The sequence below is a fragment of the Plectropomus leopardus genome, chromosome 10 (assembly GCF_026936395.1).
Source record: "Plectropomus leopardus strain MGB_pleo_1.0 chromosome 10, ASM2693639v1, whole genome shotgun sequence".
Classification (NCBI taxonomy): Eukaryota; Metazoa; Chordata; class Actinopteri; order Perciformes; family Serranidae; genus Plectropomus; species Plectropomus leopardus.
This window is the reverse complement of record NC_142185.1, coordinates 13,903,992-13,919,792: the sequence shown is the minus strand read 5'-3', so window position 1 is coordinate 13,919,792 and position 15,801 is coordinate 13,903,992. Positions and strand designations below refer to the sequence as shown.

Here is a 15,801-nt window from a genome sequence, read left to right as displayed (position 1 = left end):
GATTATGCTTCATATGTAGGCAGCTGTTTGCCAACAGGCTCTTCACAATAGATTTGAATAGTTTTTGTTAAAATGTCCGACTTCACAGCAGAAATAAACTTGTTTACAGCCTTGTTTTTTGGTCTCTATAACTAATTTCAACATCCATGACAACTGGACAGGGTGAATTTTTATATTAAGGCTCAAAGTTAGGCATAATGCAATATGAGACGACTTTCAATGACAGGCTATCTGCGAGTTGACACCACATTCTGTGATTCAGATTCACCCATCGCTCCTTTTCAGCTCAACCCTCCCATCCAAATATGGTTCTCCAGCTCCCAAAATCCAAAGCTTCAAAACGCAAGTCCATAAACCACAAAACAAGAGCGAATGTGTCAATAGGACTTTTCCTTTCTTGTAAACATGTGCTGCTTAAAAAATCCTTTGAAATGCCGAAGTCTAATATTTTTAGCCAGCCCTCGGCATGGCGTAAACTTGCAAATTGTGTCTTAGTTTGTTTTCACCTCAGCTGGGAGTGGTTTTCAGAGTTTGGTGCTTTGTGCTCTGTCTCCATGGTTCATATAAGCATACGAAATGTTAAGTCTATTGTAATATTTTACAATTGCTCTTGTAATGGAACATATGTAGCAGTTGGCATTCAGTCTGAAAATGATTCTTTGTCTCTCAGTTTATACATAAACAGCACAGGTTATTACATTTTTGACAACCTGTAAAGAGCATTTTGTACACCGTTATATTTGAAGACACTTTATTTGCTAAAGAGCACCTCACATAAACAGAGACACATAGTCATGTCATGCTAGCTTCTCAGTAAGGGGGCGAGTCGCACTCATAAGTCACTTGACCTCTGACCTCAAGATATCTGAATGAAAATGGGTTCTGTGTGTACCCATGAGTCTTCCCTCTACAGACATGCCCACTTTCGGCTGGTGCCATGCAGATTTTTTGCTGTCATTTAGTTCCTAATCAAAACAATCTGGTAAGCATTGCTTTACATTGTCAAATTATGGACTTCATAACTGTTTTGAACAGCAAAATAATGGAATTGAAAACATGCGATTAAAAATTGCAGGTAATTGCGATTAAGTATAGAAATTCTGTGATTAACAGTGAAATGACAATCATTCAACAGCCCTGTTTAGTTTACATTACAATCAGAACAAGATTTATCGCAGAGTAGTGTTTTCACTTACTTTTGTCTAATGTACATACACACTGATACAGAGAGCATCAGACTTATTTTTTGCTTGTGTTGTATTTTGACTCTGACAGCATGGGGGTCTTTCATGGATGGTTTTATTAACTCTTCGATGTCACGATACACCCATTTGGCTTGATCCAAAACAGATGTTACATTGTGTCACAGCAGTGTTTCCTATACCAGCTCTCTGGGAGATGAGTGGACGTAGAGAAGCATTTAGTTGTGAATGACAGACGCATACATGCACACACAATGAAAACCTCAGTGAGCAGATGCTGGGCAATCTCTGTCAACCACGCTCCATCAGAGGTGTACTGGCTCATAGCTGGGGAACAGACAGATTAAAAAATGTCCCTTCTTCCTTCCCTTTGCTAGCCTTGATGTTCAGGGTACGTTCACAGATATAAATATCTCTTTTGACACTGTAATTCGCAAATGATCATACAAAAGCATTGAAACTACTATCTCCTTTGATGTACATTGAGTTGCAATAACTCTCTATCGCAGAGCAATGATGTTAATGGAGATTTACTCAGGAAATATTGTCACTGATAGAGATTTGTGTTGGCATAATGAGCCCCCCAAGGACCACTTACAGAGCTCTAAGTGGACATTCATGACTGACTGACACTTAAAACTCAGTCGTTATCCAAGTAGACTTATACGCTTTGATTTGTCAGAAATCAGTGTCAGAATAAAGCATGTGGGGATTCACAGCTTAACATTTAAGATCTGAGTCCATGGCTGCTCAAGGACAAGTTTAAAGAGGAGATTTTTGGCGACTTATTTTTGATGACTCATGTGAGAGAAATGATAGGCTTTAAACAGCCCTCTTGAGTCTAGTGTTGTTGTTGTTGCCAGATAACACTCTCTCCCTGAATACCAATTGTTTTCTTATACCTACTTCATAATGCAGTGCATCCAAACATAATTAGGACATAACTGTATTTTCATACATACTGTGCATTTTGCACATTTGATAAGGTGACTGGATGGGCTCCATGTAATATTTATGGATTTTTCAAAAATGCAACAGGAAACGTATCTGTCTATTCCCTAATGTTGTCACAAGTAACAGGTAAAAACATTTTTTTAATTAATTTAGTGGTGTTCTGCTGGAATCACACTGAAGGTAAATTCAGCAAGCCATGTCTGCTTCTTTTCACTGTAAATCACTTGTCTCTAGGAGAGACGCTTTCCTCCTGAATTATTAAATCTACTGTCCTTGAGAGCAAGACTAAATATTGTCAAGGATGGCAATATTTTCTGGGTAGAATTGGTTTGTTTTTTTAACACTTCCTGCAAGGTTACAGTCAACTGACAATGATAAGATTATGTTGTACCAAGATTAATCTCCAGGAAATGTAATACCAAAGCTCTCATTTACATACCTAAAAACAGCACCATGATACTGATTAATGTTTACCATGATGAAACACTTCTTATAGCATGAAAAGGATTGTAAGGCAGATCTTTAGCTGTTTGAATCTCTTGTACAGGCTCAGTCATCAGCAGAAGAAGAGCATATTGTTAGTGAGATTGAGGTAAAGCTGTAGATGGGGGACCGGGATGGCAGGGGAGGGAATGGACTGTTGACAGCAATCTGACTGCAATCCATCAGTACCCAAATTGTTTCCCAAGTGACAAAAATGTTGCTCCCACTGTACACGGTGCCTCGCTCATAAATATTCATCCGAGAAACTCATTTCTGCTAATATAAAAAATGTCTAAATGAACAGGTTTATGACTGATATTTCAATTTCCAGTGTGAAAATAGGACTTTTTGTGTGTTGACAGATTGCTAATGGTTGTATTTTCCTCTCGCCTCTTTTTTTTTTCCCATTTCAGTTGTGCTGCTGGATACGACGTCTGTGCTCGGAGAGCTTGGATGGAAGACATATCCTATAAACGGGGTAAGGAGGGCACCTCTTCTCCCAATTATTGCCTTCACTCTGACTGTCCAGTGTGCCTTGTTCAAAATGCATGACCATTTCTGCATCAATTAGATCAATTATATTGATTTGAACAAGTCAGAATGGGTGGCAGCAATGTGTTTCATATTCACATCCTTGTTTTTGTTCAGACTCCTCTATCCCCATGGGAAATACTGTAACTTGGAAACAGATAATGAGTAAAGGTCTCTAAGGAACCTTTCCCTATGCTGTCCAATCTTCTCCTACCAATTCCTGTTCTGCCTGTGTCCCTTTAGGGCCACAGAAATATTTTACTGACTTTTAAAATGTTAGCCAAAGGAAAGCATATAGAGTGACCAGTGATCAGCCCAGCCCATGCTCACAATGCTGCCTTTATACCGCAGCAACTTGCATGTCTTGTACTTTATTCTGTATTTTGGCCAGTCGAAAGGGTTATTCCAATTTAGTACTGGCAGTAAGTGCCCCCAGCTCCTCAACAGTAGCTTGTCCAACTGAAAATCAAAACTTTGAAAATTGTAGCAAGTGCCAAACTGAAGCTATCATAATAATGAAATATAGATGTGCTGACAACAAACTGTGACATCCTCAGATCAAAACCTTCATGTTGCATCAAAACCTTTCCCTCTCTGCGCTGTCAGAATACCCGCGGGACTGATTGAAAATGTCTTCTTGTTACATACAGAGAACAACAAAGACAGAATTGGCCGACTTCCACCTCTTTGTTCACCTCCATTGTCTCGATTTTGTCTCCATACTTGTTAACTACGGCACAGCCCATTTCAAGATGGAGAAGAATTATAGGATGAAGGCAGAGGCTTTCCAGCCATTTTTGTGTTGCTCTGATGTTCAGTCCTCATTTGGCGATGTTTAACTCCCCATTTTCCCAGGATGTAAGGGTAACCAATCTGTGGTTTATTGTCAGGAAAATGCCTGGAGTGTTACCTTCTTTTATGTAGTGTCTTTTCAAAATGTCAAGTGCAAAGTGTTTAACTTAATGAGATCACTGCCTGCAGTTGCAATTTTGATCTGTGTCCTACCTTATCAGTTAATAAAACAGGGCTGAGGCGTAGCTCATAGCTGATCTTTGGCAACATCACGCTTCTGTTTACATCAACCAAAACATGCCAAAGTTTCAAATACACACATTTATCCATCCATTTTATTTTAATCACAAATATTTTTTACTATACTAATATTTATTACTTTATTTTCTACAAAGGCAAAGAACATATTACCGATATGTTTTTGTTGTTTGTTTGTTTTTATTAATGGAAAACTAAAGTTGTCCTCTACTGAAGGCTGGTGGTTCAATGTGCACAGAGAGAGTACACAGGCAGCATTTTGGCTAGCTGAAAGCAAAGCATTCAAGCAGGGGTTTAACTTCAGGTGTGACATCATCACTGCTCTAGCTAAAAAATGACCCTAAAGGAAGCCATTTATGATATGTCATGGCAAAGGTGTGGAGTGGAGTTACATCACTTGCAGTCAAGTCAGACTAGAGTCAGAAATTTGATGACTTTAATACCACTGACTCAGGACTTTACTTGGACTTGAGCTTCTTGACTTGAAAATACTTGATACGTATCCCCAAGCCCAAAGGTTAAAAATCATGTTATATAAAAAGTGTGCCACAATCAATTATTCATTGCTAAAAATAATAAAGTGTTCACCTGAATACAAAAAAAAAAACCCAACTACGTGGTGGTCAACAAAGATCAAGAGTGCAAAACATGTGAGCTGAAAATTACAACTGGAAAGACACATTTTTTTATTTGACAAATAAATACACACTTTAAAAAGTATTCATGATCTTTGTAGATTTCATATATTAGTTTTGTTTAAATTACATTAGATTTGGTGAAGAGTGCGTTATAACTAGGACTCAAAACTCAAAGTTTATGACTTGGGACTTATTGGTCCTGACCTGAGACTTGACTTGGGGCATGAATGCAGACTCAAGACTTGTCTTGCAACTTGCTAAGCAATGACTTGGTACCACCTCCTTCTCACTGTAATGATATAATCAAAACATTATAACCAATGAGTGCAATGTCTGTAAAAATAAAAAATCAGGTTAATTTAGTTGTGATCTAGAGATTATAGGGATCGGAGAAACAGAAGCAGCTGCCTGTGCCTGTTGTGTTGTTAGGTGACAGCAAAATGAAGTAAAGGGTCTGTAATAGCTCCTACTCTTGTTAAGGCTGGGTGTAAGTGTTTCAGAGCACTGACTTTTTCTCTTTTTTTGGAGCGCTGCAGTGTTTCCTCCATCCTCCTCGATCCTTACGACTTCACGCTTACTCTCTGTGGGTTTTGACTTTAAATGATCCTCTGCTGGAAGATCCCTAAGGTCCCCCAAGCCCTTCTCTGTCACTCTATCTCTCCCTGCAAGGCCCTTGGTGGCCCATATCAGGGTTATGGGGGTGATTACATCATGTAGGTCGTGGTGACAGCCGCCCACAGCGTTAAGGAAGAGGAGAGAGGGAGGCTGCTGCCTCCATGATTAAGCTGTCAGCCCTCTCCCATCCTCACTCATCCACTATCCTCCGATTTACCATTAATATTTAAGGCATCGGGGTGAGAGGGCCTGAGGGAAGGTGTGAAGATCTGGGGAGGTAAAATAGTTTAAATCCCCCTCACTACCGGCGAGCCAGCAAGAGGAAGTCAATCCCCACCATATTAGACACAGCCTGGTATCAGGCCGATACAGCAGCGCACCATGTAGCTGCCTATCAGAGTCGCACACTGGTTCTAGTTCCGGATATAAACTGCTGTCAGTCAGTCCGCCCCAATGCACATCTTAAAATAATTTCATATGCGGTAACTGCTCCAACATGATTACCTGATGATGAGTTTGCCAGGAATATAGCTGGTTGTATGATATGAATTTGAAGGTGAAGTGGAAATTGGGGTGTGTATTTATGGATGAGTTTTTATCAAAAGCCAGTAAACAACTCTTGTAAAGAGAGGGAGGTGAGTGGTTTTGTAGAAGAGGAAGGTTAACCACAAGTACGTCATCGTGGTCTGCCAGCATTACAACACAGGACACTGTGGCATTCCGCATAATCCTGACAACAACCATTTTGAAGTGTCCTTGACAAGACCCAGAAACCTTACAGCTTCTGTCTTACAGTCAGATATTATAGAGAGGAGGGCCAGCCAAATAACCGAACCTATAATCTATTTAAAATTGGAAGATGAAATGTCTTCAGTCGCAAAAAAAAAAAAAAAAAAAAAAAAGGGGTTTTCCAAGTCTGACACTGCACTCTCACAGTGAAATTGTTAACTTTTGTCACAGGTTTTTTGACACATGGCACCGTCTTTCTCGGAACTACAGTTCCCATGTTTTGGAGCAGGGAGCTCTTTTATCATTCTGTGTCCCTTCTCAAATTTGGACTTTTCTGGGGGTCTGTGAACGCAGCACAGGTGGAACTTGTCATGAATTGTTTTTTTTTTACTCAGCCACAGTTTGAGGAGTTTGAGTTGCGGGTGATCAGTCAATCCGGTCAGAGCTGATCTTCTGTAGAGATGAGAGGAAGCAAACTTTAAGAACCAGCACAGTGAAGAGTTAAGTTTCACTTTCACTGCACCTGATGTTCTACTGCTTTGTCTGTGCCCAGAGTGTGGCGCATGAATAACCCAACAGTATGTTCTAATAGATTACCCAATACACCATCTAGCTTATAAGATAGAAAATCAATATAAGGCTGCAGATCTTAAAATGGTGGCAGGCTGCCACAAATAAATGTGTGGAAAACCCTGATTTATAGCCTTTATTAGTTTACCGTGCATATCACAGATTATTGTTTTGTAAGAAACATCCAATGTACATTCCTGCAACAGCCAAGTTTGAAGCAACATTTCTTGGGAGCAGGTCAAAAACATAAGATTGTTTGTTCCACAGACTAAAGACAGACAATACATCTCCACTTGCTCCCCCTGTAAAAAAAAAAAAGAGGCCAAAATATATCAGATACAGCTCTTGCTATTTTGCACTGGTGATGTCATCGTAGCTACAGCCTGCATAGTGGCGATCTCCATGTTGTCAACTTCCCATCTAAACACCCATCCAAACAACCCTGAGCAGAGTCATTGATCGTGAGCACACTGATTGCTGAGCTGTCAATCATGTCAAACTCTCTTTTTTGAGCGTCAGATTCATTTAAAAAAATAATTTTAAAAAACTCATCCGAAAAAAAAAGAATGCATGAGCACACAGCATGGTAGGAGCTACCAAAAAAGACAGAAAACATCTTTGGGAAATTTTAATTTGACAGGTAAGCAAGTTTTTAGTTTTACCCATGTCCCATTCCCAACATGGAGGGGGAGGAGTTATGACCTATACTGCAACCAGCCACCAGGGGGCATTTGAGATGTTTTGGCCTCACTTTTAGGGAGCTGTTGTGTCATCTGTCTTTATACAGTGTGAACACAGTTACAGAAATCTGCTCCCAACTATGCCCAATGTTGCAACACTTCCCTAAAAACTTTCATTTTTGCCTCCTTCAACATTATATGAAAGGTGAAAAGAAATGCTTTTTTTCTCCATATTTTGGTTTTATTGGGTTAAAACACTCCTCTTTTTACAACACTTCCTATGGTAGGTAAGAAAATCTGTGATTTTATTTGACTCACATAAGCTCATGCTTTAATCTTTGCCCCTCTTGCTAATCTTGGCATTCAAAAGACACTGATGTGGTAAGAGTTAGTCTTATTGAGCTGTTGGCATGGGTAGTGTAAGAGTTCATTACCAGTCCCAGATTGTGAATTCCTAGTGTGCGCACTTATGTGTAATTATCATGGTTGCCTGGGAATAGTTTTCATTAAAGCAGAAATTACAGGCAAAGTCTGAGATGCTTCAATCAATTAATTAATTGTGCTTGGTCTCCCCCATTACTGGAATGCATTTCCCTGTAGGTCCACTTCCCAGGCATCTCCAGCACAGTGGAAAGCTGCAAACAGATGTTTACACACTGTAAACACGATCATACGTCTTGGTCATGCCCAGGCTTCATTGCAAGGTGCCTTTTGATTATTTTATACCTGCTCTGCTTGGAAAGTAAATAGACCTGTTTCATTTGGCCCACAAGGGGAAAGAATGCCAGGAGGATTGTTGTTATGTTTGTTAATGACTTTACTGAATGTGGGAATATCCTCCGAGTCAGAAAATACATTCACCCTCAAAGGTTTTACTCATTAGATTTCTGCATATTGAACAGCAACTGATCTATACCATGTCTTTCAAGGACTTTGACTCTGCAAACTTTTTCCTCCAGCAGAAGTTAATAATTGTGTGTGCTCGAGAACGCCAACAGCAAGCTGATACTTCAGTGGAAAAAGATGTTGCAAGGTTGTTTTTTTGTGAGAGAAAGATGTGTGTCTCTATTCTCAGCCTCTCTCGCCATGTTCTGAAATGCTGAACAGTGATGAAGAACAGGGCGTCAGAGGGGTGAATGAGGGAGAGACAGGAGAGAGGAGAACGAAAAGAGGGTTGATTTGGCGTCTGCATGCAGCCACAATAAGCTCCACTCAGAATGGGCAGACACACTGCTGAAATATGCATGAGTCATTTCCCAGTGGTGGGTATATGGGGGGGTGGGGGTTGGGGTGGCAGGGAGCGGAGCAAGACAGAGGAGCAGTTTATTTATTAAATTACATGAAACAGCTTTAAGGGATTAAGAATGCCTAATGTTGCCTTTTGTTTTCACTCACGGACATCATAATGCAAACTGAGCATAGGCAGGTTGGACGACAAAGAGGGATGGTTGTCCATCATAAAGGGAGGAAATAATCCTATTTTTATCTATTGTCAGAGATCCCAAGCAGCCAATAAGTCAGAGCTACTGTGGGCGTATAAACACTGCGTTATGTAAGCGGGGAGCACAACACTGGCACACTGGTTTACTGCTGCCAGAACACTACTCAGTCAAATATTAGGCTGTGCAACCTCTATACCTCAGAAGTGCTCCGCTCAGAGCAAGACATTTGTCTGTGTGTGTGTGTGTCTGTGTGTGTGTGCATGTGTGTATGGGCGTGTTTTTTTAAGAGCTGAGGATATGCAGATTTTATTTAACTGAAGATTCTCTTGAATAGTAGTCAGTCACTGTGTTATCACTGTTACCTGTAATATGGATATGATGCAGATTTTAAATGATATTGACACTAGATGTGACAATACTAAGAAACTTTATTGTAAAACAGGTCTGATGTAAATGTAGTGACGTGGAAAGTTCACATTCAAACAGATACCAGTGCCGGTTCCTGTTCATGGAATTCCGTACTTTCTTGCTATTTTACTTTATCTGTAATAACAAAAATATTTTTTTTAAACAAGCTGCAGGGATGAAGTAGTAGACTAAAACACTCTCTTGTTCTTTTCTAATCACACCTAGAGCAAATCTTCTGTCTGTTTACTTGCATGTGTGTGTGTGTGAGTGTGTGATGATGATACTAGGCTCTCAATGAATTAATATAGAAAAGAAAATAGACCAGACGCCGAAACTATCGTGGAAAAGTGGCGCTGCAGCAGTAGTTTTGGCTTGGGAGGGAACTGACGCTGTTCTGTGGCCAAGTTCCTGGCTTTGGGACATTTTGCAGCACTTCAGCCACTTAACTCACCCAGATGCACTCCTAGGTACTGAAATTTGACATGGATGGTTTTAATATCAATCTGTAGTACTAACAATTTTGGTTGGTAGACTTGAAAGTGTTGTGTTTGGTACCAAGCCATGCAACAGTTTTTGTCTTATATGTTCCAAAAAGGACACTTTAAGTGTGTTTAAATATGTATATGTGTTCATAACAGGCCTCTTTGGTAAACTTACCTGTACTGCTATTCCCATTGAAGTTACTGCAGAGAGCATCTCACCCTCTTCTTCATATGGTAACCAGAAAGCCTCCAAATTCAGGACAGGCATCTGTAGATTTGAAACTTGTAATTCATTGCATTTGGGTCCAATAATACACTGGGAAGTGATTTATTTCATTCAACAACAACAACAACAAAAACAATTGTAATTCTGTAATCAACAACATGAATTACCTTTTTATATAATAAGATCAATTATTAAAAAACTAATTGGAGAAGTTAGTATTTTGTTGCAAGGGCTCTTTGTTAATGTCCCTAATAATCCAATTTTGGAAGAATAATTTAAAAAAAGGTTTATATTTCTTATTCCTGTGTGACACTGAGCTCCACTGTTTTCCAAAAACGACATCATTTGCTCCCTGCTGGTTAAGTAGGACGCTGTAGCAGTTGTAACAAATGGACTTGGGATTGACAGACTGGGGACGCAAAGTATCTTATTCACACAGTTTTGGATGCCAAATCATTTATGATTTTTCCTTCTGTAGCTTTGACTTTTATCATGCAGCCTCCCACTGTGTTATTGTATGATGATGTGCCACGATAATACCCAGCTTTCTTTATCACTCTCCCAATACAACAGGAATAAGCTCCGGCAGCTGCAAGTTGACAATAATTCCTCTGAACAAATCGGTCTGTCAGTTTCGGGGAAAGTTTTCCGAGGATTGCCGTCAGATTTGTTGGTTTGAGTTTGGGGGCATGAGGGGGGTGTTGGCAGCCAGAGATGGAGCTGGAGAGAGAGAGAGAAGGAGGCACAGAGGGAGATAGGAGGCCATGTCAGGAAGTGATCGGATGTAACTCGTGAGAGCGAAAGTGAATGAGATGAATAACACACCAATCGCACATTCAAGTGCTTTCACACTGGCGAAGGCATTTGCACGCCCTCTCAAGCCTCTTTACTTTCCCCCAATGCTAATCCTTAATCTTTTTATTGCAATATTTAACCACAGTAATTGATTGCAACTACGCGACCTGAGGCTTATCTCAAAGCACTTCCTCCCTCTCTAATACTATTAGCCTTGAGAGTGAGCTCTGAACAACAGAGAGGAGGAGAGAGAGGGAAATCTGTATGTCAGTGTCCTTCATAGCTCAGATAAACTTCTCCGCGGCGTGCTGCTGAGTGATGGCCGGCAGCGCTGCGAGAAAGAAAGAGAAAACGGGGGGAATAATCCAGAATCACTCCACTTCTCCCCACGGAGGCTCTAATATAAAAAAAGGTATGATGATTTAGCACACCAGTGTTCGTCTCGGGGACCTCTGCCATAACCGGGCTTAAGCAGTGCCGGGGGATTCCTTAATTGGCTTGTTTCTTGTCAGGGACACACCGAGGCCAATATCTAATGCGCTCCCACTCGGCATCTCGCTGACAGCAGACTGTCTTGGAACATATTCTGACAGCTTTTTGGGCTTTCCCTCACCGTGTGAGGAATACAGTGAGTTAGAGAAAGAGTACGAAAGCAGGGAGAGGGAGGGTCGAGGCAGTGGATGGATGCAAATGGAGAGAAGAGGAGAGAGTAGAGGAAAGGAAGAGTGAGGAGGTTATTAGCGCCTTGCTGAATGCAGCAGCTGAATACATGAATACGGGAAGCAGCAGAGAAAATAGAATATGCGGTTGCTGTAAGACAGGCAGAGTTTAGACAGGCAGACTTGTGTTTCCTTTGAGGAGTGAAAAGCTCTGGAAATCTTTATAGAACATTATGTTTCAGACACAACAGGTCAATAGTTCAGTCTAAATAAAGAATATTTCAAGGATAAGGTTTCTAGACAAACAGTACATCAATGGAAAAAAACATCAAAAGTGGTCTAGTAGAACATCTTTTATATAAACTGTAAAAATTAAATATTAAAAGTGAAAAATACTTTATGTAAAAATGTTCACAGACTTACTTTTGGAACTATCAGTCAAAGTGAAAACTTCCTCCTCCCAGTGTTTCCAAGTGGTATTATTGTTGGTTCTGCTGTTGCAAAGTTGCTGTTTCCGTTTTCCCAAGAGCCGAGTAACCAGGCTTATTTTCTTTTGGTGAGGTAGTTTCCACAATTACTTCTGCTTTGTTTGTTTTTTTTTTTTTTTTGTCTTTTGCCATTTCTGCTACTGCTGATAGAGGTCAATTTTGGACTAAAAGTCTATACCTTTGGTCTTATGCTGAACTTTAAATACATTTCAAACTAGAAATAGAATAATAGAATGCAGATCTCATCACGGCCGCTAGATAAGTCCAACAGACGCACCACAGTGCATTTCAGAGGTGATCCAAAATATGTGTACTGTCTGTTTTTAACTATGTAGACTACAAATGTACTTATGGTAGAAGCACATATAAGGAAAAAAAAACAACAAAAAAACAAAATCTGCAATTCTAATTGCTCCGCTTCTGAAACACTCCCAGGGTTGTATGACACCATGTAGTGAACTGAATAAAACCAGGTCACTGCTGCGGCAGCTGAAAGGTGGTGCAGCTGTACTTTGTGGAATTGTCACTCCTGGCTCCCTAACAGTCAAGATTTTAGGAAAGATAACAAAAATGTTCATTTTGTATTGTGCCTAAGTTTAGCGGATCATCATAGAATCTGCAGACACTCTGGTTCAAAATGCTAACAATCTTTTCTATGGATGTGAGTTTTTGAAGGGCAAAATGTGGCTTTTAACAGACTAGATAAGGATTGTTTCTTTAGACTAGCCAGAAAACTTCCAGCTCCCCTCGGGCAGTTAAGATGAGTGAGGAGCCATTAGTCAATGATGGTATAAGACCACGAGAAGTCCTTCAGCATATAGTCATAAATATGAAAACAAAATATTAGGCTGATTGGTCGAGTAGTGTTCGAGATTAGCTGTAGATAGACATGCACACATGAGCACAAACGCAGCCAAACGAATGTTGTATCTCGATTTATATCTTGACATTATTGCCAAAAGGCCAAAGTAAAAATTCCTGCTTTTGCCAGTTAAGGTCAGCCAAAGATGTTAGACAGAAGCACCTCTCTGTAACACTCTTATGTATTTTTTTGTGTTTCAACCATACTAACAGAGTTGTCTGGGCTGGTGAAGTGATTGTACCATGGTTTTGTACTTGGATTTTCCCAGTTAAACTTTCATACACATATTGTATCAATATTTTAAGCTTTTCCACCTATAGGGCTGAATCATGGCTTCCAGTTTTTTGAGCAAATGGCTCATGAAAATGTGAAGTGATCAGAAGAGTACTTGCCTTACTGTGAATTATGAGTGCAGTGTTGAGGCTGTTTAGCCCCAAGGGAAGATAAATCCTCAAGTGTCAAGTGCAATTTTACAGACTGAGTATAGAAATCCCTCCTTCCTTTTCTCTTCAATCGTCTTTGTCCATCTAACCCTTTCCTCTCCTCCTGTTGTCCTCTCTTGCCTCCCTGTGTCTCCCAATTTCTTCCACCCTCCCCTGGTGTGACCACCCTTATCCCCTCCCCTCCTTCCCTCATCCCACCTTTGCTGCATATTGACGTCAGTGCACTGGAAGGGAACAAAACTCGGGATGTGTGTTTGCTTTAAGATGAACCGACAAATGCTGGCAGAAAACTCCTGCTCTAAATGCATAAGCAAAGGGAGACAGACACTGAGAAGGATAGAGAAAGGGAGAAAGACACTGGCAGTGGGACAGGGAGAGGTTAAAGCCAGGAAACCATTCATTTTTTATAGGTAGTTAGACAAGCAGTTACACAGTTACACTGGTATTCAAGCAGTCAATCATGCATTAGCAGACAGGCAGATAATCAGAAGTTATATATTCAGACAGTAGACAAGCCATAAATGCAGACAGTCATAGTCAGTCATATAGAAGAAAACAGCTCTTTAGGCTTTTCTTTTTTAAACCTTAGCAAAGTGTAAACACTGCTGTAAAGAATAGTCTCTTAAAGGGACAGTTCACCCCAAAATAGAGCCTTTTATAAATCTAGATTGTTTTGGTGTGAAATTCTGGGATAGGTCATACTGATGTCTGCCTTCTCACGAATATAATGGAACTAGATGGCACTTGGCTTGTGGTGCTCGAAATACCAAAAAAGAAAAAAACATTTGAAAAACTCAACAGCAATGTCTCCTTTAGAAATCATGACCCACTTACCCAATATAATCCACAGACCTTGTTATGAACAGTTTCGTGTAGGAATTATTTTCTACCAAACTACATCGGGCAACTCCATCAATGTGTAGAGGGAAGCCTGCATGTACTTAAAACGAGAGGCTCATGCACGTTACGGTGTAAAATGTAAAAATGAATGATGTCCCCGTTGGCTGAGCTGTAACACTTTGGGTAGTGGAAGACCAGCGTGCTGATGCGGATGTAGTTTGATACAAAGACAAAAGTTCTTGAAAGTTCTTGTTTTTGGCGCTCTTCGCATCACAAGCCGAATGCCACAAAGTTCCATTGGATTGGAGAGAAGGCAGACATCTTAGCTGATATCTCCAACACTCTGCAACTCACACCAAATACATTTAGACTGATAAATAGCTCTACAAGTAGGAGGAAAAATATGTGTTTTTGGTTTTGGGCTGAGCTGTCCCTTTAAGGGTTATTTAGTGCTGTAGGTAAACATGTAAAAATGAGAACCCCTGAATACACTTCTACCCTCTTAATTATGAGCCTTCAGTGTTATTTGATTTTTATTAAACAGTTGTAGACTCTAATCAAATGAATAAATAAATGATTTGGCAAACTGTGGATCCTTACTCATTGTACTATCGAGAGTAGGAAACCTTGTTTGGTAAAAACCTGCTGTAGAATAAAACTAAGAGACTGTTTCTGGTTCTATTGCTGCAGTCAGTTGGGGAGGGTTGGGCTCCTCGAGGAATTGACTAAGAACACTGTAATAATGGGACAGCCTGCTGATACACACACACACGCACGCACACACACACACACACACACACACACACACACACACACACACACACACACACACACACACTCTAACACAAAGATACAGACTGATTTTTGCACACTGATATTTCTATTACTGATATTTCTATTTCTTTCTCACTTTACACATCCAAGTGCACAGAGAGGTTTATTCCTCAAATATCACCAGTTCCTTTCTGTTTCTATCTCTTTTTCATGCACACACACAGGCACACCAGTACACATACATACACACGCTACTGCACACATTCTCATGCGCACATGCACTTCACAAGAACAGTGAGGTGGCCCAGTTGGAGGAAACCTGCCCAAGGTCACGGTTCTTTATCTCGACTAGGCTGTTTACTCCTGTCTGTTTCACTTGACTTGCATCAGAAAAATATATTATAGCGACACTGACGTATGTCTACTGTATTCCAAAACCTGAACCTCAACTCTGCACTTTACTGACAATGGATTTACTGCAGTGCCAGCAGGCTGCTTACAGCCCCCAGAAAAGACATTATATCTTGGTCACAGCAGACAAACACTTGGCTAACCTAGACAACAAAAATGAAAGAACATTTGTGGAAGTACATAACGCATTGGTTGTAATAGCTAACAGATAAAAAAAACAGGCAGGAATTTCAACCAGGAATTTAAGCTTATTTGTTAATATGTGTTGATGCTACATACCAATGACTCTTTGGTAAATTCTCTTAAGGCGCTCTGTAATTTCTACCTTGTGTTAAAGCTTTTTATTAGTCTATTTTGTCAAAATATTTTAATGCCTTTAAGCCCTGGCAAGCTCCATGTACATAATCCTGCTAAATGACACGCCGCCTTTATAATATCTCTGACATTTAAGATGTCTGAGCGGAGAAATCATTTCAGTGTGGTGTGGGAAGACTTAGTAATGATTAATATTCAAAGTGC

General features: G+C 40.2%; 1 protein-coding gene across 1 annotated transcript in view; it reads left to right on the top strand.

Moving 5' to 3' along the window:
* Nucleotides 1–15,801, top strand: part of LOC121948703 (ephrin type-A receptor 6-like) — a 215,899-nt gene that overhangs the window by 10,509 nt on the left and 189,589 nt on the right. Inside the window, exon 2 of the mRNA XM_042494107.2 lies at nucleotides 3,053–3,117. Coding sequence (XP_042350041.1) covers nucleotides 3,053–3,117 — 65 coding nt within the window. The remainder of the gene's footprint in view (nucleotides 1–3,052; nucleotides 3,118–15,801) is intronic.